The sequence below is a fragment of the Strigops habroptila genome, chromosome 19 (assembly GCF_004027225.2).
Source record: "Strigops habroptila isolate Jane chromosome 19, bStrHab1.2.pri, whole genome shotgun sequence".
In the NCBI taxonomy this organism is placed as follows: domain Eukaryota; kingdom Metazoa; phylum Chordata; class Aves; order Psittaciformes; family Psittacidae; genus Strigops; species Strigops habroptila.
This window is the reverse complement of record NC_044295.2, coordinates 1,927,687-1,949,180: the sequence shown is the minus strand read 5'-3', so window position 1 is coordinate 1,949,180 and position 21,494 is coordinate 1,927,687. Positions and strand designations below refer to the sequence as shown.

The window sequence follows — 21,494 nt, the reverse complement described above, 5'->3', positions numbered from 1 at the left end:
CGGGGCTCCTGCCGGGGGCAGCGGGGCCCCCCCGGCACCGGTGGCTCCGGGCTGGTTCCGTATCGCGTTTTCCACCCGCGGTCCCGGAGCCGCCTCCGAGCCCCGGGACAGCGGCGGTGCCCGGCTCCGAGCATCGACCGAGACCCGCTGCGGCCTGAAGGGGGCGCTGCGAGACCGGGAGCGGGACCCCGCCGGGCTCCGGGGCCGCAGCCGGTGCCGCGGGGCGGGGGCAGCCCCGGCTCCCGCAGCTCCAGGGCGGCTCCGTGGGCACGGCCCAGGACGCCTTTGGTGCAGAGGGGAAGGACGAGGCCGGGCAGCCCCCGCGGCCCCGGAGCCGTGAAGGCGGCCAAGAGGAGGGATGGAAACGGGAGAAACCCGGTGATTGCACCCGGGAGTGGTGCAAGAGCCGGGAACGGGGCAGAGGGGAGCGCGGCCCCTGGACACAGCTGGCACCGGCACCAGCGCGGGATCGGTCCCATCGGGGGGTGCAGGACCCGTCACACCGGGCTCCTTTCACAACCCAGTTCTGCCATCGAGAGGCAGCAGGAGCCCCCTTGGCGAGCGCAGGGAAGCAGGAGAGAGGCCAGGCCGGTTGTTGTGCAGTTGGTTTAATGTACACAGTGACTGCGAGCAGTGCACGGCCGCGGGCAGCAGGACCAGGGTCACCGCTGCACCCGCAGACACGGCCCCATTCCGGCTCTGGTTGTGCAAACACCCTTGTGAACGTGCAGCTGGACACACGCAGCGGCTGCCCCCGTGCAGCACAAGGGCCCCCCTGCTCACACCCCCCCCATTTCTCATCACTTCACCAGCCCGCACTGCGTGGCCTTTCCTCCTCCATTGCAGGTTACAATGATTCTCAGAACTGTTCTAATCTGGGCACACACAAGTACTTCAGATGCACTGTGACAGGTAAACACGACAGTTACAGCACTAACACACACACACACCACTGCTCCTACAGCTACATCCACGTGAGGAGGGTGAGGAATTACTCACAACTTGCACAAGAGAAAAAGCAACAGCTACTGGGGGGAAATAGCAGCGAGAGTCCATCACCATGGGGCTGTTCTGGCAAGACTCAGCCTCTGTTGTACCCTAAGGGGCTCCTCAGCCCCCCAGCACAATGACAACACATCACCAGTACCTCAAAGGGCCAAATCCCCGCACAGCATGAGACACAGATGGAAACACAGCACATGTGGGAGCCCCGAGGCTGCCCCCTGCTCCCAGTTTGGTTGCTCAGAGGCAGAGACACGGGACCCACACGTCAAACTTCCTCTTCCCGAGCAGCTTTGTGCAGGCTGAGGTTGTTCAGCCCTTTCTCCGTGTGCTGTGTGGCCCCTGAGCCGCGGCTGCATCCGTGTCCTTGCCCTGATCCACGCCACGAGGACACGCTCGGGCTCACACACCTCATGCACTTGCTCTCTGCAGTGGTAAACTTAAGGGATAAGAGTTTCTTTGATCCAGTGTCACTCGCTACCCCGGAGGCAAAGCTCTCGGGTGCTGCAATAAGTTATGTTCGCTATGGGAGGGTTACATGCAACTGGGACACACGGGACAGGGCTGGCCACGAGGAACACTGCCTGAGGAGAGGGGGGACACTTAATCGTCAAACCTCCCCTCGCGGATGGTATCAAAGGAGAAAGGGAGAAACTTGAATCCAGTGCCAGTGTAGAACTTGTTCTGGAACTCGATCCTGCAAGGGAAGGAAGAGTGAGGCTTCATGAGAAAGGCAGCTCTGTGCTACGGGTTAGCAACTAGCACCAACTCCATAGAAGTGTGATTATTGACTATACAAAAATTAAAGACAAAACCTCGTATTAAGAATGTAGCACAAACCCCACGTTCCTGTTGCATGTTTCTGTAGCGGAGCAGTACTCTGCAGGTACCTTGATCCTACCCCCACAAGCAAGAAAAGGGCAACAGAACGGGGCTGAGCTCCCTGCCCCAGCGCCCCCGGGGAGCACAGAGCGTTTCCTCATCACTAGCTCGAGCAAGCCTCGGTCGCGTGATGCTGCGCTCAGCCTTCCCCACCAGCTACTTCTGCTTATTTACTTCAGGATGTTTGGTTTCTGCCCACATGACTGCTGCAGAGGCAGAGCTGTGCCTGTCGCCTCCCGCTGAACATTAACTCGGCCCCGTTTCCCTGCTTCCCCCAATAAGCTCTGCTTAGAGAAAGCAGCGCTCCAGAGAACTGCCCGACGGGCAGCACGAGCCAAACAGGGAAAGGGAACCCAGTCATCCCCTGAGTCACACACAAACAAGCTCCGTGTTTCAGGAGCCTCGTGAGACACACTTCCCATTGCGTGAGGCACCGAAACCCCCCAGTCTCTGCAGGAATCAGGTGGCAGCAAGTGCAGAGCCATGAGCACCACGCACAACGTGCAGTTATACTCAGAAAAGCAGCCTTGGATCAGGCTTTGCCCAGTCAGGAATGAGCAAACTCCGGTATTTCAGCCAGCAAGAAGTGATTTCCCAGCAGGGCTCAGGAAAGAAAGGTTCAGAAAAGGAGCTTCGTGCTCATGTCTGTTCGTGCAGATCCGCAGAGCTCCGTGCAGAGGAATCCCTAGGATGAGCAGGATTTTCCGTGTGGGAGGAAGGGCTCCTTGCCAACACGCTCCAGTTTGCAGGAACCCTGATAATCTCCATGAGTATCCTGTGACTAAGGAACTATTCTGTAAGCAAAGGGAAATTGGAGGCAGAGGGCTGGGTCTGTGAGTCACACAGAGCCGCTGCCAGGGAAACCTTAACCCTGGTGATGAACCGCTCCAGCTGGCCCCGCACCCTTGGGCCACGCTGGGTTACAACTGGGTGCCTGGAGCTCGAGGAGAGGCTGCTCAAGGCTGAGGAACGAGTGAAAAGGTTTATTTAACCACATTACCATGGCTCAAACATTCTGTGTGTTCCTTCTGGAAGTGTCTACGGGAACACCCAGAATCCAGGGTCCTTTTCCAGTGCGACCCGGCTGTTTCCAGGATCACTGCCTGTCACTGCACCAGCTCTAGGGCTAAACTTTGCACTGTGCGTCTCCCACCAGTGATCAGGCTCTGGGGAAGAATTCAGTGGGCAGCTGGCACCGTAACAACGTGGTTTGTCTGCTCCAGCCTCTGGAACTGACCCCCCTACATCATGGGGCTCATTCAGCACCAACCTCTCTCCTACAGAGTGATATAAACCCCACTCCTCACTGCTCTGAATTAACCTGATTTGCTTTGTATTATGCCTGCCACTACCCATTCTTTCTAGCTGCGGGTTGGTCATGGGACATACTCTAGGGAAAACAGCTTCTGGTTCCAAATCAGGCTCAAAACTGTGCCTAAAACACTGCTTTCCACAGGAGAACAGAACCACTGAGACTATTCCTGCATCAACCCGTGAGGTAAACCCTCCTTTGTCCTAAAGAAGTTTGTAACTGGATTCAAAATCTCTGTTTGCTCGCAGCAGAGGAGCTGACTGGCTTTAAAAAGGTCACTTTAATCCAGACATTCATGTCAAGCCACGTTACTGAAGAGCAAACAGAAAGGTCGGATACTCAGAGCAGGGATGGGTCAGAGAGGGGAGGTGAAGCCCGACGCGGGGCACGGCTCAGGCAGCTCCTCCAGACCCTGCTCCGCACGCCTGGATCCTGGCACAGCCCCCGGAGCGCTTCCTCCGCGCCAGCACAGCCCAGCCTGCGGAAGGAATGTGCGCTGGGAGAGCGCGGCGCACGTCTCCCTCATTCGGGACTGACGGGCAGAGCACATGGAACACGCTGTGCTGTTTTCCCACCGCACAGGCTGAATTCCTCCTGGTTTCCAGGAAGAACCACCCACACCTCCAGAATTCCTGACAGGGGACCCTGCTCCCACTGCCAGCAAAGCTGACCTGCTCCTCCCAGCACAGCTGTATTTGTCGTGTGCCCCCCCATTCCTAAACAGGGAACATCCCCATTTCATGTTCAGGAGCAAAAAGGAATGTTAACAGCGTGTTCTTTGAACGACTGCAGGTGCCTCCCTCCCCACTGTGAAATCCCAGCAAACCCCAGGTCATTCCAGCAGGTTGCTTCAGTCTGAAACACTGCCTTAACCTGCTTTCCAGGCCCGAAGCTCGGCAGGTTTTCTCTTAGAGAATGTGTATTAAAGCTTCCTAAACATGTTTAGGGAAAACACGATTTCTTCGTTGAAAGCTGCAGCTCTGCAGCTCCTCAGGGGTGCCCTGCGCTGCTCTGCACCGCAGCAGCGAGCCATGTGCTGCTGGGGCTCAGCCGGGTTTCTCTCTGTGCCATTTCAGGGATGTGCATCTTCCCCTGGGCGCTTCCAGGCAGGTTTTTATCCCCCTTTGGAGGTGGCCTGGCAATGTGAGAGGCTGAGCTGTGACCTCCAGTTCACACTTGGCCCAGGTGCTCTGTGAGTGGTACCCATGAGGGAGTCTGTTGTTATCAACAGGTATCTCCAGAACATGCATTATCATCTTAGCCCATCCCTCTGAGTAACGAGGAAAACACTGAGCCTGCCAAGAAAAGCCATTCAGAGCCGTGCAGCGCCGCAGCCCGGAGAAGCAACACTGGAAACCAGCTGATTCACAAGGAACTGCAGGTCAAACCCCCCCCCCATGCATCAGAACCCTGCCTGCTCTCTGCTCCTCCGGGCTGCTGCAGCGGGAGCGCGGCGCAGGGCTCGCAGAGCTCCTGTGGCACCGATGCAGTGGCTCAGCACAGTGACACGGGACAGGGATGACCAAGAGCAGGCAGTGAGCAGCGAGCTCCGAGTGCCGGCCGGGAGGATTCCCAGGCTGGGTGCCAGGAAAGGCAGGAGCAGCGCCCAGCAGCCATTTCCAGCAGCCCCCGGCTCCCATGGCACAAGATGGCGACACCACAGGGGACGCTGCAGGGACCCCCCCATCAGGGAGGGCGACAGGACAGAGCTTTCCCTCCCCAGCAGCAGGAAAAGGGCAGAAGGGCTGTTTCCTTTCCTGGCACAGCCACTCACAGAGCCGCGCTCAAACACTGCTCACAACCTCTGCTTCCCATTTAAGCAAGGCAGAACATTCCTTGGGAACTTCGTGGGACTTCGCTTTGTTCTCCTGACTTAGCTCACAAGAAGATAACTTCAGAGAGGGCAGCGCCTGAGCTGCACAGAGGCACAGGCGTCCTCTCCGACCCCTTGGCCAGCAGAGCCCATCCCCACATTGCTCCTGTGATCCCACCCAGTGCCCGGACCAGGGAAGCTGAAGGGGAACAATGAGCGCTCTCAAGTGGGGATTAGAGCAAGCTCTTGAGTACTTTCCATACTTGAGTGCAGAGAAAGTGATGAGCACTCCATGAGTAATTCCTTCTTGTTTACTGGCTGGGTGCATAAACAGGAGCTTCAGCAGCATGGGAAAGGGGCCACAAAAGCGTCTGCCAATAAGCAAGGCCAGCAAGAAATAGCTGCCATTCCCCAGCACGCCAAAGGGCAGAGGCAAAGCTGCCCCTGTTCAGTGCAAGGTATGGCAAAGATTAACAAAGATGAAGGAAAGTGCAGTCAGTAGCTACTGCACACTAAAGAAAGCAAACACTGGCACCAGAAGACAGAACAAGAAAGCCCTACTGAAAGCCACAAGCACGCTCATCCATCCAGCACAACCCTCCCACCCCACTGCTCACAAAGCCTTCCTCTACTTTTTAAGCAGAGTCCAGTTACTCTCCATCATTTCTAAGCAATGGTCACACATGCCATCAGGGCAGTGGTGCATCACTAGAAACGAGACTGAAATCTCTGCCCTTGTTAGAGACTTCCTGCTGCCAGAGCACATCTGCTGCAGGACATTCGGGTGTTCAGACGGGTTTGTGTACTCCAGCACTGCTGAACATTGCTGATCTCGGCTCAGTATTTTTACAGCCCAATTTTACAGCCTTAGTTTCCTGTGTCAATACAATTTCCTAGAAGATGGCACCTCTGCATAGCTCAGGTGCCATCAGTTTTCCTGCCCGAAGAGCTTTGAAGCTCCTGCTGTCCCAGTAACTCACCAGTGCAAGCGAAGAGCATGGAGGAAAGCAGACAGCCCCTCCATGACCAGCAGAATCGCCACTGTCAGGGTAGCGAAAGCAGCAAAGATGAAGAAGAGGCCCAAGCCTCCACCCAGGCTCCTCACACTGAGGCCAATGTGGATCACCATGGTCCAGAGCACCTCCGAGAGCTCTGCGGGAGAAGGGGGAGAAGAGGGTTCACTTCAGAGTGTTCGGTGAGTGGAGGGTTGTTCCCATTCACTTAAAGCAAAATCTCAAGTGAAGCAAACTCCTCCTGCAGCGAGGTGGGGAACAAGAGGGACAACAGCTCTTGCAGCCAGGTATGTCAGGACATTGCCTCCAACTGGCACACACGGTGCAGGGCAGAGCCTTTATCAGTGCTTTCAACTCCATCCCTCCCTCTTAGCAGAGCACTGTGCAAGCAGACACTGGTGTTCAGACTCCATTCCTCCCAGCTAGTGCATACACAGCTCTGTCCTCCTCCAGCAATGCTTGAGTTGAGCTCCGAGAGGCTCCCTGCATTCCCACCTTCCACCTCCCGCCTGCCCAGGGTGATCCAAAGCTCAGTTCCACAAGGAATACTCACGTGCATGGGCTAAGCTGAGAGCCCAGAGCCTCAGGTAGGATGCAGTGTTTGAAATGCACCCCAGGCAGTACTCGATGGTGTGGATGGCCTGGTACACCACGGTGTCCCCAAAGTCAAACTGCAGAGAGAACACGGGCGATGGGGAGAGCTGAGCCCCAGCACGCCGCCGGGGCTGCGACCCGGGACGTGGTGTTTGAGCTTACACACTGACACTGTCTTCTCCTGGTTCAGCACGGAGGTGTTAGAAAGGAAAACTGAACTCTCTTGTCTGCTCTTGGCAGAATGATGGTTCATTGCTGCAGCCTCAGCGTTATTGTTTTCACATTCTTGCATATCAAAGCAAGGTATTTCAAATGGAGCCGTGGGCTTTGCCAGGAAAAGACTGTTCAGCAGCAAGGTTGTGTTCACATGAATGCACCAGTAAATTATATGTACTGCTACATAAAAGGAGACAGTATTCCAAGCTGATACTGCTGCCTATGTACCTTTGCTACAGGACAAGAGCATTCTGAAGATACAAACGTGCCCTTTGGAAAGCAAAGATAATGCATAAAGCAACTGTGAAAGAGTCACATCTGCCTCCACTCCCTGGCCAAGCCTCTGGGTCTTGGTAGTTTTCTGAAATAATACAGGAACTTATAAGGAAGTCTGCCATGTGAGACAGTTTCTTATTCTGCAGCTTGGGAAAAAGCATTCCCTGCCTTTTGGATTTAATCCATGCTTCAGAAACTGCTCTTATTTAAGTTAAGTGAACACGATGTTTTAAATACATCCAGTGACTAATGCTCTAAGCACGCACAGAAAGCTATTTATACTCTTCTTTCTCCCCTAGTGTATCCAGGACAAGAACCATGGCAAACAATGAAGTGAAATCAGACGTCAAAAGCCTAATTCTTTCTCCACAGAATGTGAACTGCAAAGGTCTTCACTGAAGCCTGCCCCAAGGAACAGTGTCTGTGCCCCCCCAGTTCCAGATGCCCCTGTGTGTGGCAGAGCTCTAGGCAGAACCACCTTCAGCACAATGTACAGCAGCACCACTGCTGGGAAGCTGCTCTCATTTCATGGCATTTATAGGTTTTGTAATAGAACTGGTTACCTGACAGTGCAGAAGCCTACGATCAACCCTGCACGAGCATTCCTAACCCCCCTGTTTCTTTAACACTCCTACTTGCTACAAGTGTTCATGAATGAGCAGTTTCTCACAACAGAGCTTCCCTTTTACAGCTCTTTTACTGGTTACTTCTGCTGATGAACTGTATGAAGCTGGACTGGTTTTGCTGTATTTGCTGACTGGCAACAACCTGGATTATCCTTAAAATGGCACAGAGTTTGGGCAAAGATAGCTCTAAAGAGCTTGTTGCAGCGCAGAGTGACCAGAGACACAACATAAGGCAAATGAGACTTCTGCAGAAGTTTAACAGCAAAAACTGTTCAGCTTCAGACTTCCAGCTTTCTGGGTAAGCTAAGGAAGATCTGCAAGAGACAAACAAGCTGTGGAGGTGAAGTCATTAAAGGTCTGTCAATGGGCATGTATGTATGAGGAATTCAGAACGGCCGGTAACATGGAAGTAGCCAGATCTTTTGGAAAACAAGATGTTGTGACATGTTTAACTCGGCACGTGTTTTACACCAATGGGAAATGGTCCAGATACACATGAAGGCAAAGCTGGCTTGTAGTCTTACCACCTCATCCTCTGTAGGCTTGAAAACATAAGTTTGCATTTAGTGCAGTGTCTCGATCACATTCATCACGAACACATTCAATAATTCCCTCCTAAACACAGTAAAGCAGTAACACATCACATGCACGACAGAGGCAAGATACTGCTGAGGAGCTGTTAAGAGGCATCAGAATACACCCAAACTACATGAGATCAACTCCTGCTCTATCAGAGGTAAGGCAAAGCAATTCATATTATCCTCAACCATCAAAATGAACAGAACCAAGACTCCACTGCTCCAGAAAGACAGCCCTAGGGCTTTGCTGACCCTGGAGCAGCAGGCACCAGCACTGCTCTTCAGCCAGAGCAGAGGCTGCATGTGCCACCCAGGAGTACCCTGCTGCTCCCACTGTGCAGCCCCATAGATGATGGTTCTTTCTAATGAGGACAAACAGAGCCCCATTTCTCTTTATATGCAGATTATACTGCTTTTTCTGGAGTCCTGGGAACAACCAAGAGCTAGTCTGTATGAAAACTGCTATGAAAACACTTCACTGAGAGTGTTGCTATTTAAACAGCTTGGAAATCAGGAAATGCAGTCAAAAAGCTAGCACATTCTGCTACTGGGAACATTGCCCTGCGAGAGGGTGGTGCTTACCTCCTCCCCCTCCTCGGAGTGGGTAGATAACTGGTCATGTTGAATGATCTCAGCATCCTCCTCAGTCGGGCCATTGCCCACCCGGATCCCACCGAAGTTGTGTGTTCCCTAACACGTGCAGAAAGAGAAAGGGCAAAGTGTTGTTTGTGGTTTACTGCAAGAGCGTGTGTTTCTTATGCGTCCACGTGCAGCAGCAGCTCACAGAAGGAAACAAAACATTAAGTATGAAGGTTAAACCAGCTGGACAATTCTACTTCCCAGCTTGGATGGGAAAGATGCTGATTCCTGCTAGGGCTGGGGAAAAGAAGTCTGTCTGAGTGAGTACTGCATACATTTCTACAAAGTCATTGCAACCCCAAGGAAAAGGCACATCTCTCAAGAAGACATTTGCTGGCACCGACGTGCAACAGACCAACGTTCTGCCCAGCAGCTGGGGGACAGGCACTCACACAGCACGGCTCTTGTAAATGGAACAGTCACATCGTGGCAAGTCAAAGCAAAAGAGACTGACACAAACACACACCCTTGCTCCCCACCAGCGCCAGGCGAACTAACAGCACTCCTGGGAAATTCAGACTTTCCCTTACTTGGAAACTCTGCGTTGTGCAAGCAGTTCCTTTTTTAGACATTTGCTCTGACATTCCACATCTGACCTCGGCTGTACCAACACTGCGCTCCGAATGGAAAGGAACCATCCACAACCTGAGCTGCAACTTTGAAAGCCTCGGGAGCTCTTCCCACCTCCCTGTGATCACTGCAGAGTTAACAGCTGATTCGTGGCAGGCTTCCTCCCCATACCAGCTTACCACCAAGAACGATGCACGAACGTGTCCCATCATCTGACAGTGCCCTCGAGCAGGGCTTACGTGCATCGGAAACACGTGCTGGACAATGAATGCACACCACCAGCGCTGGGTTTCTGCTCAGCAAGCAGTGCTGTGCACTCTACAGCAGGATTTCTGTCCCCCTCCAAAGACAGAAAATGCTCATGACTGATCTGAGGGACTATAAATTAAGACCTGTGAGTCTGAAACGCCACTGGGGAAGGGACCAAGTCCTGGGAGCTGCTGCGACCTTCACTCCACCAGAAAGCTTTGGCAGTAAAGGGCTGTCTATAGGTTCAGACACAAAGAAGTAGAGGCAACTGCTGCTGAAAGGCTTATTTGTGCACAACCACTTTCTAATAGCTTCAATTCAAAGTTTCTCCAAGGGTGCAGGTGTCAGAAATCCCGTGATTACTGACAGGAAGTTGCTGGGAGGCCATCACAGAAACATGATGTTTGGGAACACATAATGCAAACAGAAATGCTTCACTGAAAAGAATCCTCATCTGCCTTCAACAAATACGCAAGAAAAAGGAAAGAAAAGGGGAACTTAACCTGGGGGATGTGGTATTCTCGTGCTGCTCTGCAGGGTTTGAGTTCAGCAGCACTCCTGCATTCTGTGCACACATAACTATTATCCTTCAGCCTGGTAGTTCTTCCAGAATGTATCAATTTTGCTGAACTTTGCTCTTTCCAAGAGAAAGTGTTTTTCACCCTAAAGGTGCAGTTGTCATTCACTTAGGGAATTCAGATACATTCCATGCTCTCTTGATCATTAGATAGAAAGGCAACTCCCATCTTTAAATCCATCAGGTGATTTTTAAATCCACTCACTGTTGCAGCCGCTGCTGCCTCTAGTGCCTGCTCGTTCGGGACTGGGCTGACCTGGGCCTCCACGGGCTGCCCTTCCTGATAGTGAATGGAAGAGAAGAAAGGGAGGAGGAAGAAAACAAAAAGAGAGAGGGAGACGAATGGAGGGGACATGGGAGGATGAAAGATGGTCAGAGAAGGGAGAGGGAGTGTCTTTAACTGAACTCATCTTTGACTCGCTTCACATCCCAAAAGCTCTCTGCCATACATGCAGGGAGAACTTTCAAGTCTCCCCAGTGCACGTGTGCCAGGTTCCTACATTTTATATAAAGATACTTTGCATACAGCTGGGCACCTAGAGAGGAGCCCACAGACAGCCTCTCACACAATGACTGCCTAAGGCTACTTCATTGTTATTTTTTACCATCCAAACTGCTTTAAGGGGCAGCTGATCAGTCTGCCACCCCAGCAGGGTCACATCTCTGCATTTACACCACCAGCCTAGCAAAGGCACAGAAGTGCATCCAGCAACCAGCAGGAGAGCTGACAAAGCCCAAGGCAGATAGATGGTTTTTATCCTTACCAACATAAAGGGCTTTTAGAAGCAGGTTTGATGCTGGATGCAGATCTGAGAAGCAGGCAGGCAACACTGTGCCTCCAGTACAACCCACCTGCATTCATGCCTAAGAATATGCATAAAACCACTGTGCAGGTCACACCACAGTGTGAATCCACGTATCCAAGCTCAAGATGGAGAACGTGGCTTTTCAACCATCATTAGTTTTCATACTGAAAATAGAAGACATAGTCACCCACCAAGTGCTTTCTCCTTAAATACTGATGGCGAAGGACCAGGGGTTTAGCTACCAGCATCCAGGGCACACACAGTAACGCCACCACCACGAGGAAACACTGGAGGCCTTGCTGCAAAAGAAACAGGTCTCAGCTGATTTACATGCTCAAACACACACGCAAAACCTCCCAAGAGCTCACAGGCAGCACTGAACAACTGGAACCTGAACTTAATGCCCCCCTGCATGCCCCAGCTGACTGTGCACAGCACGTAATGCTGGGTTAGATTAGGGAATAATCCACAAGATTGTGCAGGGAATGAGGATTTGGCAGATGTCTGGTAGTGCTGGGAGGAAATGGTGCTAGCATCTTAGCTAAGCTTAGAGGCACCACGCTGCAGATGCAGGACAATATTCCTAATCACTTCCCGCTATTAATCTGAATCCAAATGCTCCGGAGCCACAGTTGACATGTTCGGATTGATATAAATTCCTGGTATAGGGATTATTTCTCCCTTCTTCAACATGACATAGTGTCAGGCTTCAGAAGCGATGCCACGTTTCCTCTGTCACACAGGAAGAACGTTTCCTGCTCGATCTCACAATTATTATAAGGTTAATCAATATCATGAAGCATTTCTGATCTTATTGAGCAAGAGCACGCACCTGCCCTTTATAAAGCATCTTATTACTGGTGTCACTATAGGAGAAGAGAAACATGTTGATGAAGTGTATTAAAAGGCTTGGTGCATCCTTGGAGGTGTGAGCATCGTAGGCTGTCCATTTGTAGAAAATGAGAATAACGAGGTATCCAAAGAGTGATGACATGAAAATCATCTCTGGAATAAATCCCAGGTAGATGTTCAGTGGCTTCTTAAAATAGCTACAGGAGAGGAACAGAAAATGGAGAGTTTAATGTCACATTTGGTCAGCGTTAGGTATATGTAGGGCAAAAAGCTTTTAACATCTTTAGAACCAAACTGCCGGGGCTCAGCAGTAGGTGGGACTTAAACCCAGTAATGATGTGACACGCATCGCTCTGCAGAGCCAGAGAGGAACAAGTGCCCTGCTCCTTCAGCAGAGGTTCAAGTCTGACGGGCTCCTGCAGCTTAAACTAACACACACCCAAAGAAGCCCCCCCACCGCAAGGATTAAAACAGAGCAACGCACTTACATGTGGTTGAGAAGACTCAATGTGACACCAAAGAGCATATGGATAATGCCAAGAATCACAGACATTTTCATCTTGAAGGAGTTGAGGAAGGCCAGCTTGTTGGTGGCAATATTCCAAATCTGTGGAAAACAACACGAGGTCAGCCCAGCGCCCACCAAAAGGAAAGCAGAGGAGGATGAAAACCTTCACTTTAAGCTAAACACTATTCACCATCCAGGAAGTATCAGCCTGCAAGAGCACGTTTCTCTTCAAGATGTGTTTGTCACATAGATCTCTTTTGGGAAAATGAGCAGCCAACCTCTCCTGCTGGGAACACTTATAGCAAGTGATCCACGAGCAGAGCAGGAATCAAACCCTGCTTGTTTTTATGGTGGGCAAAAGCTGCAGGAAAAAAGGGGCTGTGTCCTTGACAGGAAAAGAAATATTTATCCATTTCAATGAACAACGACACGTAGTTCTGATTTTCTGCACTGCCTGTGGATGTGGAACACACCATGTCTCGTACCGAGCATTTTAAGCAGTGTTATTGATGGAGGTGGATATAAAATGACAGGATTACTCAAAACTTACAGTTCCAAGACTGACTGATAAAGGTCAAAGAGTAACTTCATCACGTGATTTGCAAGTCTAACCAGATCTGATTAAAACCCTGCAGGTCAGAGAGGCTGAGAAAGAAGGCTTTAATGGAACTACAAACAAGCCTGTGCATCCTGAATCCAGCATTTCAGTGGAAGCTGAGTTAATGTGATCGTTCAGGAGCATTTCCAATGCTGGTTGCTAAGGGAATGGCTGAGCTGTGGGTACAGTGAACCAGACAGGCACTTCTGTTGGCACAGGGATGTTCTTTAAGGACAGCAAAGGAAGGAATGGCTCTTACCGGGTCGATGCCAAAGGGGTAGGGGCCACCGAACACCCCGGGAATGGCAGGGTTCAGCTGCAGCAGAGGAGTGGTTTCTAGCAAGGCATCTCTGTTTGGGTAGAAGTAGATTATACAAACATTAACACAAGCAGCACTGTCCTCCTTCTGTAAAAACTAACAATGTTCTTCCCTTGTGAGAGCAAGGAGTGTCCCAAACTGAGAGACCTTTCAGGTTCCTGCATGGTCCTAAGGATTTTCCTAAATGAATAATAAATCTGTTTCTTGACCTGTTGCTCAGTCAAGTCACGAGGAAGAAAGATGCAGGGGGCAGGAACGTCTGTGAGGAGAAAGGGGCTCAACTACACCTTTACAAGTTTTCTGGAAGAAAAAAGAGCTGGTTTGAAACTCACTGGACAGCAGGTTTCCACCCTCCTGCAGTGCTACTTGAGACTGAGCTCACAAGTTTGGTTCCCTGAGCAGGGAGGGCAATGGGGAAAGATAAGTCACCTGCTTATCACTGTCACTCTTTAGCTAGTTACCAACTATTTACTCACGACCAGTTGCCTTTCGAGAACATGGGCCGGACGCTCCATGATGAGCCAAAAAAATTCAGGGACTTGGAGAAACAGTCGTTGTAGATGAGGCCGGTGTAGGTGGAGAACAGTCCCATCAGCAGGATGATGTATCGGCCACTAAAAACCATGTTGAACATCTGTATGAAAAACAACCCAAAAAGGAACAAAGGAAGCCCATGAGAACAAGGAAGCTGTCTCGTGAACCAGTAAAATCAGTCAGCTGCAGGACAAGAACACCCGCCACACGGGCTGAAAGCCCATTTCCCCATGGGCAGGGATTCAGGGTGCAAGAGGCAGCACTGCAGAAGAGGATCTGAAGCCAGAGGCTGAAGAGGCAGCGTGGCTGCGCACAGAGGAGCTGAAGAGGACAAACTGCACTGCACACACTGATGCAAACCCCCGCTGGCAGCAGTTTGGAACCAGGCAGCACAGACCCTGTTCAGCTCTCTCAGTGCAGCCTAACTCTGGTTCACCTCCTGCCTGAGCAAGCAAAACCCACCTGGATCAGCAAATGGGAAGAATCTTGGGAGATCTACACATACAAGAAGTAGGAGTTTTGCAGTGACTGAACCCCTTTATGATCCAACCAAGTTTTGGGTGATCTGTTTACAACAGCTTATCTACAGCATTTCCTTCAAACAACTGAAATCATTTCCTACAAATATCCCAGAGGAAACCCAAAGGAAGTCACTACTATTATGAAATTATGCCACTCGTTCTGTGGCCTACAGACTTCCCAAATTCCAAATGAAAGGAGTAATGGGCATTGTCAGCTCAAGGGGGAAGGACGGAGTAAACCAGCTACAACTGTGGTTTAAATGCAAAGCTCAGCATGAGCAGCCACTTCACCTCATTGTCACTCTTCTGTGACAGAATCCGACTTTCCCTAAGCACCATCCAAACAGCAATGAGAGTCATCAGGATTCCATGGCCAAAATCTCCAAACATCACAGCAAACAGAAAGGGGAAGGTAATGATCGTATATGGTGCTGCAAGAGAAAAGAGGACACTCCTCACGTGCTGTCCTTGGGTAAGCCCTGATTTAGCACAGCACGATTTATGCCATTTAGCAATGTAATTCCCAAGCTTCTGCTCTGCTTCTGAAAGGAGCTAAACACTCTGTTAGGCATTTTCACACAGAACAAACAATACAGAGAAACCCCATAACTACAAAATTGAGAGAGATGTCTTGGGCTTCCCCATGCCTGAATGTACCTGGATTTATTTCCCGATACGTCCCAATGCCGTAAGCATCAACAATGTTTTGAAAGCCAGAAGTAAACTTGTTAGTTTTGTTGTATGTTGGTGGGGTCTGATTCGTTTGCATCCTGTTTAGGATAGATGGGACAGTGGATCCACTGTGCTCCTGTTTAAACAAAGAGGAAGATTAGAAAACCCACCCTCCGGGCACTGGAGGACAGAGTTCAGCACCACTTCCTTGTTAGCACTGCAAAACCACAAGCTCGCATGTTTGCAGCGTGCTTGCACCACAAGAAATGCACTTGAGCAGCTGAGGAAGGCTGCCAAGTTTCCACTGCTCTCCACTTAGTGTAGCAGGAGGAGCAGCACTTGTAGTAAGGATGGGCATTGTCTGACTAGGACAGACAAGAATACTCATGCAAGAGTGAGCTTGGGTTTTTTAAACAGCAAATGAAAGGACTTCAAGGCACCCGACTCTCATGTGTGCATCTGAGCAGAGGGTGAGCTTGCTCATGTCCTGTACAGTTCCTTCCAGTGTGTTCCACTAGAGATCCAAACAGCAGGACTGCAGCACAGCCAGGTTAACTAAATGCACCAAACGCAGGAGAGTGCCTCAGCATCACAGCATCCTCCTGAACTTACAGCTTCCCCCCACATCTTTGTGACAAGGTTTAGCTACAAGCCACCATTCCTGCACGTTAAACAAACTGTCCTCTGGGAGGGCTGGTTCCAGCAGCCCCCAGGGATGCATCCCAGAGGCTCGCCCTTCGGAGGAATCAATCAGTGCCGCGCTGCGGGTGCTGCGGGCAGGGGCGCTTCAGCAGCTACTCACAGTGCCTCTCCTGAGAGCAAACTGGATGGAATCGAGGTCAGCCACGGGACACCAGACCTCAGCAATGAGGCACTTCTGCGTGACGTCGATGTTGCAGAGGTTCAGGGTGTGGTAGATGGCCTTCATCTTGCGCACTTTGATGAACCACACGCGGATGTTTTTGGCAGCTGCCTGCAGGACCCGCTGCCGATGATCCTCTGTCTGGTTCAGCACCTTTCACAGGGAAGCAGGATGAAGGTGAGGCCAAATCATCGGCCCAAACTCAAAGCATACAGATGTGCACAGTGAAATGGGGCTGACCAACAGGACAAGCCCTGCCCACCAGCAGATGACGAGCCCTCTCCCCATCCCATGCACAAGACAGCCCCCTGCCCACAATATATGCTTTAGTCTCTGTATTAACGTAGCTCTGCTAAAAGGTTTAAAGGCTTCTTTCCAGGGCTACTTTCTGACTACTTCCCTCCTCCAACTCCCGGGTCAGTGGGTATTTCAAACAATGAACTGTTCAGAGAGCACAGAGAACATTTTTCCCTCCACCCAGGTTAAAAGAGCAGAGCAGAGTTCTGCAAATGAGGCGCACGTTGCCTTAAGAAAACACACAAATTACAACTAAAGAGGTTTTGGCTGAAGGGAAAAGGAGAAAATGTTTTCTGCTGAGGCTGTTTCCCAACTGGAACATACCTAACTCAGGCCAAGGCAGATTTCCAGACTGGAAAGTCTTAGTCTCAAGGGAAGGGGAGGACCCAGGGCACATGCAGCTTTGAATCCTACTCATTAAGTTGCTTCTGAGTTCTTGTCTACTTCAGAACTGCTAAAGAGCTGCACTCCACAACGCCAGCTCGAGGCAGGTTATCAAAGCAGCACTCCAAATTCAACCCGTTTTCCTTTTAGTTTCTGAACCTTTTCTTATTGTTTGTCTCAAATCCCTTAAAATGTGTCTGCATTATAACCCAGTGCCTTTCCTCAGAGCTGGCACCCAGGAGATTTGTGTGCTCGTTACTTTTTACCAACACTCAGGTTGCTGCACAAGAGATTAGCTGTAAAGCAGAAGCTCTTCAGGACAGCACGACGTGAGAATACAGACAGGCAGAAAAAGAGAAGAGCTAAGTTGAAGTCAGCATTGTTATCTCAGCTTGGAAATAAGTGTAAGTGCTTTCAGAGTTCTGGCAGATGAAACAGGCAATCGGACGAGCGTGCTTTCAGAGCTGGAAAACATGGTATCTCCTTACACATGCATACTCCTCTCTGCTCCCTGGTATGCAGTTCTCTGTCAGTGCTGTACTTATACATGTGTATAAGGAACTGCTCAGCCCTCCAGAAACATCGACCCACCCCACCATCCTAACCCCTGGCAAAGAGAACAACTGAGCTGTCTCCAAACATGTGTCTTGCACTACTGAGCTGCTGGTCTCAAGCTACCTGGAGCTGAAAATAGTCATCTAATAGGGCCCAAAATGCTCATGTTTTAGCAGGATCCAAAGAAGTTTTCAACTAGATTATTAAAAAGAAAAAAGGGCCTTGACCCCTTATTTTACCATCTGAAGATCATCAATTCTGGTATTGACACCAGAAGCCATTTCCTTCCGCTCCTGGGGTGTTTCTGGGCATGGGTAGAGGGAGGCACGGAATCTGAAAGACATGCAAGCACCTTAGTAACAAAGATGGGAAGAGATAGGTCAGTCAGGGAAACAGCTGGCTGAGCCTGAACAAAGCAAGAAGCACTTTAAGAGAAGCTTCTGATCAGCAAGAACTGCCAAGCAGAGTTTCAGTCTTTAAATCGAGTGCATACAGGAGTTTGCCTTCAGCCAAACCAGAAGCTGAACACTTAAGAAAACAGAAGTGGGAGAAAGTGCTCTGTTCCCTGTGGTGACAAGTGGCTCGAAGGCCCTGTCACACAGCCCATCGGCCACCCCAGCTCTGGGTGCTGCTATCATGCCAACACAGCTGCTGCTGCAAGTACTCACTGCTGCTCTGCCCCGCGAGACTATCGCCTGCTGGGACTGCCTGCGAGTTCAACGTTGAACTCCCTTGGTCTGAGGCATTCTCTAGCAAACACTCATCTACTTTGAGCATGCCAGGCCTGGGGAGGGGCTGGTTTGACTCTAAAATATGTTCCAGCTACTTATGGCACATCCTATTTGCTGTCAAAGTCTGTACTCCTACAGTCACTGTGAAATCAGGAGTCGAACAGTCTCAATCTCAAGTCATGCCAATGTGTTTGGAGTATTTGAGAGAGCTGCCCAGCTGGAAGACTTGCATACCCTTCACATATCTTCTTGACTCTGTTCTTCAGCTGGTCGCCTTGGAAGAAGATGATAAACACAGACTTGTGCACATAATCCCCCTAGAACAGAAGGAAGAGCACACGGTAAGAGCCCCAGAATCAGCATTACAGCAAATGACAGCAGAGTTCTACTTTCCCTTCCTCTGGATCTGTACATACAGAGCTTGGATCTGCACAGTCAGTCAAGAATGCACCTTACAGCACTGAAGGAGTCCCAAGGAAAGCCTTTTTCCTAGCCTCAGAGTGGAATACCCCTACTTGTGTTACTGATGCAAGATGTTCTGGAGTCTCTATTATCAATTGTTTAATGCAATAAACAGAAATCCTGGGCAGATCTCCAGAAGAGCAGAGGTGCAATGGAACATGTAGCAGCTCTTACTGCAGTCAGCTCACCTCAGAACAGCACAAGAAGCTAAAGAGTGAATGAAAATGAGACCAAGTGGAGTTCAACAACTCTGGCTCTCCAGGGAGGCCAAGGGCACATTCCTTGCAGAGCTGCTCGAGTGGGTGGCCAGGTCCCCTTCCTGCGTTTGTTGACAAGTTATTGTTCTACCTTACTTAGGAAATTTTAACATCATGTTTCAAGAATAATGACACTAGGTGTAACCTCGACTTGAGGAAGTGTTGCACAATAAGAACAAAGTCTCTCCTAGTAGACAGATAATTCAAACAGGTCAACTACCAGCAGCCAGCGGGACAGGAGGAGGATCTGCCTTCCCTGAGCAGCAGAGAGGCAGTTACTGGGTTTCAACTCTGCGTTGTTCCAATCCAGCCTACCTTCAGCCTTTCTTTTGAGAAGTTAAGAGCAACAGTACCCAAAGTTTGGGAACTGTTTGGGCTCACGCTTGGGCAAAGGAGGACGCTAAATGTAAAACCAGGCCCAATCACAACACCTACTATTTGTATCTGTAAGAAAGCCAACAAACCTCAGGTGGATGGTTAAGTTATTGATTAGCCCATTAAGAAAAAACAATGGGGCCAAGTTCAGGGGAAATGAGCTACAGATGTTACAGACTGCTCCTGTCCTTAAGAGCCTCTCTCAAGAAGGATTAGTTCCTATTCAGACAGCACACGTGAGCTGTTGTTTGTGCCAGAGAAGCAAATGTGCCCTCCTGCAGTCAGGAGTTCGAGTTGTTCTTCCCCCTTTCAACAGCATTCACCATCATCCTGCTATTTTTGTTTTACTAAAGCATTAGTCACGAAAGCCTCAGAGGCTGCAAGTAGGTGCTGTGAAGGAACACAACCCAAACATCTGCCTGCGTGGAGCTCACTGAAGGCCAGAGGTTTAGATGGAGAGAGCTGAGATGCCTTCACGTTTCTGAGATCCCTCCACGTATCTGAGATCCCTTCACGTATCTGAGGCTTCTGCTGCTGTAACCAAGAGTTCCTTTTACCGTCACGGGGTCCTCCAGGGGGTTCTCAATCTCTGCCTGGCGCAGGAACACGTTCCCTCGGCACACTCGCCACAGCATGCGCTCGAACATGGGGATCCGCTCCCGGTTGATCACACCAGCCACAAACCTGCGCAGGGCACAGCAGAAACATGAAGTTCTGCACCTACAGGAAACCAGAGCCTAACACCCAAAGCACTGAGGGCAGCTGGAGCTCGGCATCACATTGAAAGCTACGAAAATCTTGCTTTAAAATGAGATCTTTAAGCAAAATGGCAGGTCCTCTGAATACAGAGAGATAAAAGCACAACGACTGCACTATAGCGCAAGCTAGGCCTTTTAACAGAATCAAATAGTCTAGTAAAGAAAACATATAGCACTGGTTAAAGGAGAAATAAATGCATTTAAACATACAGTTTCTACGCCTGCTAGTATTCAATAGGATCCTGATACATTACATGGTAAGGATTACAGCAGCCACTGACTGTGTGCTGGGCATGTGCTTCAGAAGACCTCAGTGGTTCAAACCCCTCCGTCTGGATAAACAATTACATGCAAAGACAGCCTGGAAGCAGCTAATAAAGAGGATAGAGAATTATACAGCTTTTCAGAGCACTCTGTGCCCAGAGCAGTTACTGCTTTCAACAGAGCAGAGAGAGCTCAGAACGCCTGAAAAAGCACCAGAACAGATTTAGAGGGCACCAACTAGCACAGGGGTTTTGTGCAGGGACAAACGTGTGAAGCACAGATATGAGCTGGGAAGTCAATGGGCACAGGACGAGAATGGAGACCAAGAGCTGGGTTCGGATCAGCCTCCATCTGCTTGGTGTGCCAGTCTGGAAAGTTCCACAACTGCACACAACTGGCTGCAGATTCCAGAGGCTGCATCCCAGGGATCCTAAAGGCAGGTAAAAGGGAGCCCAAGCTGCCATTACCCGAGTCGTAGCGGGGCACCTCTTCCCATCTCGCTTGGTTCCAGGAGCGAAGAGGATTCCTCCAACAGGTCTGGATCCGCCATCTGCTGATGATGCAATTCAGCCTGAATTCACAAATCAATTAATATCTAATGAAACTGGTTAGTGGCATGCAGGGAATGAGGAACCAGGAGAGAGACTGGGGAGCAAGAAAAGAAGGAAAAAAAAAAAAAGAATGAACAGAAGATAGCAGAAAGAGGAAGGAGATGATAGAAAATAGAGCAAGAATCACACAAGCAAGGAGAAAAACAAGAGGAAAAGTGGAATGGCTCAGCAAAGCTTCCGTACAAGGAAAGTCTACAGACTGCTGCAGCTGAACAGAGGCTGTGGGATATACAAGTCTGAAGAAAGGCAGAATTCAAACAAATTTATCAAGTTTATGTTCCCAAGAACTATTTCTTAATGGCACAAACCAGAGTGAGACACTTCACCTCATCTTTCCCTGTCTCTTAAATGGAGAAAAATGTGAAGGTGGATGCTGATTCCCTCTTGGGCATCTTCTGCACATTCATGAAGATGCAAAAGGTGTTTCTAAGAGGTGCCTGGGAAATTCCACCTGCGTGTAAAGCAGCCTGGGAGCCTGGTCCTACACAAGAGGAGGATGCTCGGGTAAGTCTTCCACAGATGGTTCAATCCATCTCAGGACCCCCTGCAGCTGCCCAAGGCTGTGACCCTACAACCAGGTATGAGACCTGTGTATCCTATACGTCAGCCTTCTGCCATGCCCTGGGGCAGAGCCAACACCTCATTCAGTTGGGAATGACACGACAGGAGCCTGATTGATTCCATGTTATTCGCCACATCAGTGTATATACAGGGCCAGAATCAGAAACAAAACCTGGAAGTGCTGGATGGTAATTTTCTTTACTGGCTTCACAAAGGTCTC

The 21,494-nt window shown here is 50.2% G+C and overlaps 1 protein-coding gene across 14 annotated transcripts in view; it reads right to left on the bottom strand.

Moving 5' to 3' along the window:
- Positions 1–592: 592 nt before the first annotated feature.
- ATP6V0A1 (ATPase H+ transporting V0 subunit a1) overlaps positions 593–21,494 on the bottom strand; it is a 26,299-nt gene continuing 5,397 nt past the window's right edge. The window contains exons 6-23 of one of the 14 annotated variants that reach the window (XM_030508337.1): positions 20,570–20,652; positions 19,638–19,764; positions 18,221–18,303; positions 17,495–17,588; positions 15,960–16,172; positions 15,143–15,293; positions 14,777–14,916; positions 13,907–14,064; positions 13,371–13,461; positions 12,494–12,612; positions 11,986–12,202; positions 11,345–11,452; positions 10,553–10,627; positions 8,895–9,002; positions 8,259–8,276; positions 6,576–6,693; positions 5,990–6,161; positions 593–1,699 (exon numbers count right to left, since the gene is read on the bottom strand). In XM_030508337.1, the coding sequence (XP_030364197.1) occupies positions 1,606–1,699; positions 5,990–6,161; positions 6,576–6,693; positions 8,259–8,276; positions 8,895–9,002; positions 10,553–10,627; positions 11,345–11,452; positions 11,986–12,202; positions 12,494–12,612; positions 13,371–13,461; positions 13,907–14,064; positions 14,777–14,916; positions 15,143–15,293; positions 15,960–16,172; positions 17,495–17,588; positions 18,221–18,303; positions 19,638–19,764; positions 20,570–20,652 (2,169 nt within the window). In that variant the 3' untranslated portion in view covers positions 593–1,605. Of the gene's footprint in view, positions 1,700–3,170; positions 3,675–5,989; positions 6,162–6,575; positions 6,694–8,258; positions 8,277–8,894; positions 9,003–10,552; positions 10,628–11,344; positions 11,453–11,985; positions 12,203–12,493; positions 12,613–13,370; positions 13,462–13,906; positions 14,065–14,776; positions 14,917–15,142; positions 15,294–15,959; positions 16,173–17,494; positions 17,589–18,220; positions 18,304–19,637; positions 19,765–20,569; positions 20,674–21,494 lie in introns of those variants that run through there. The other 13 variants (XM_030508335.1, XM_030508334.1, XM_030508332.1 and 10 more) reach the window with 13 other exon arrangements.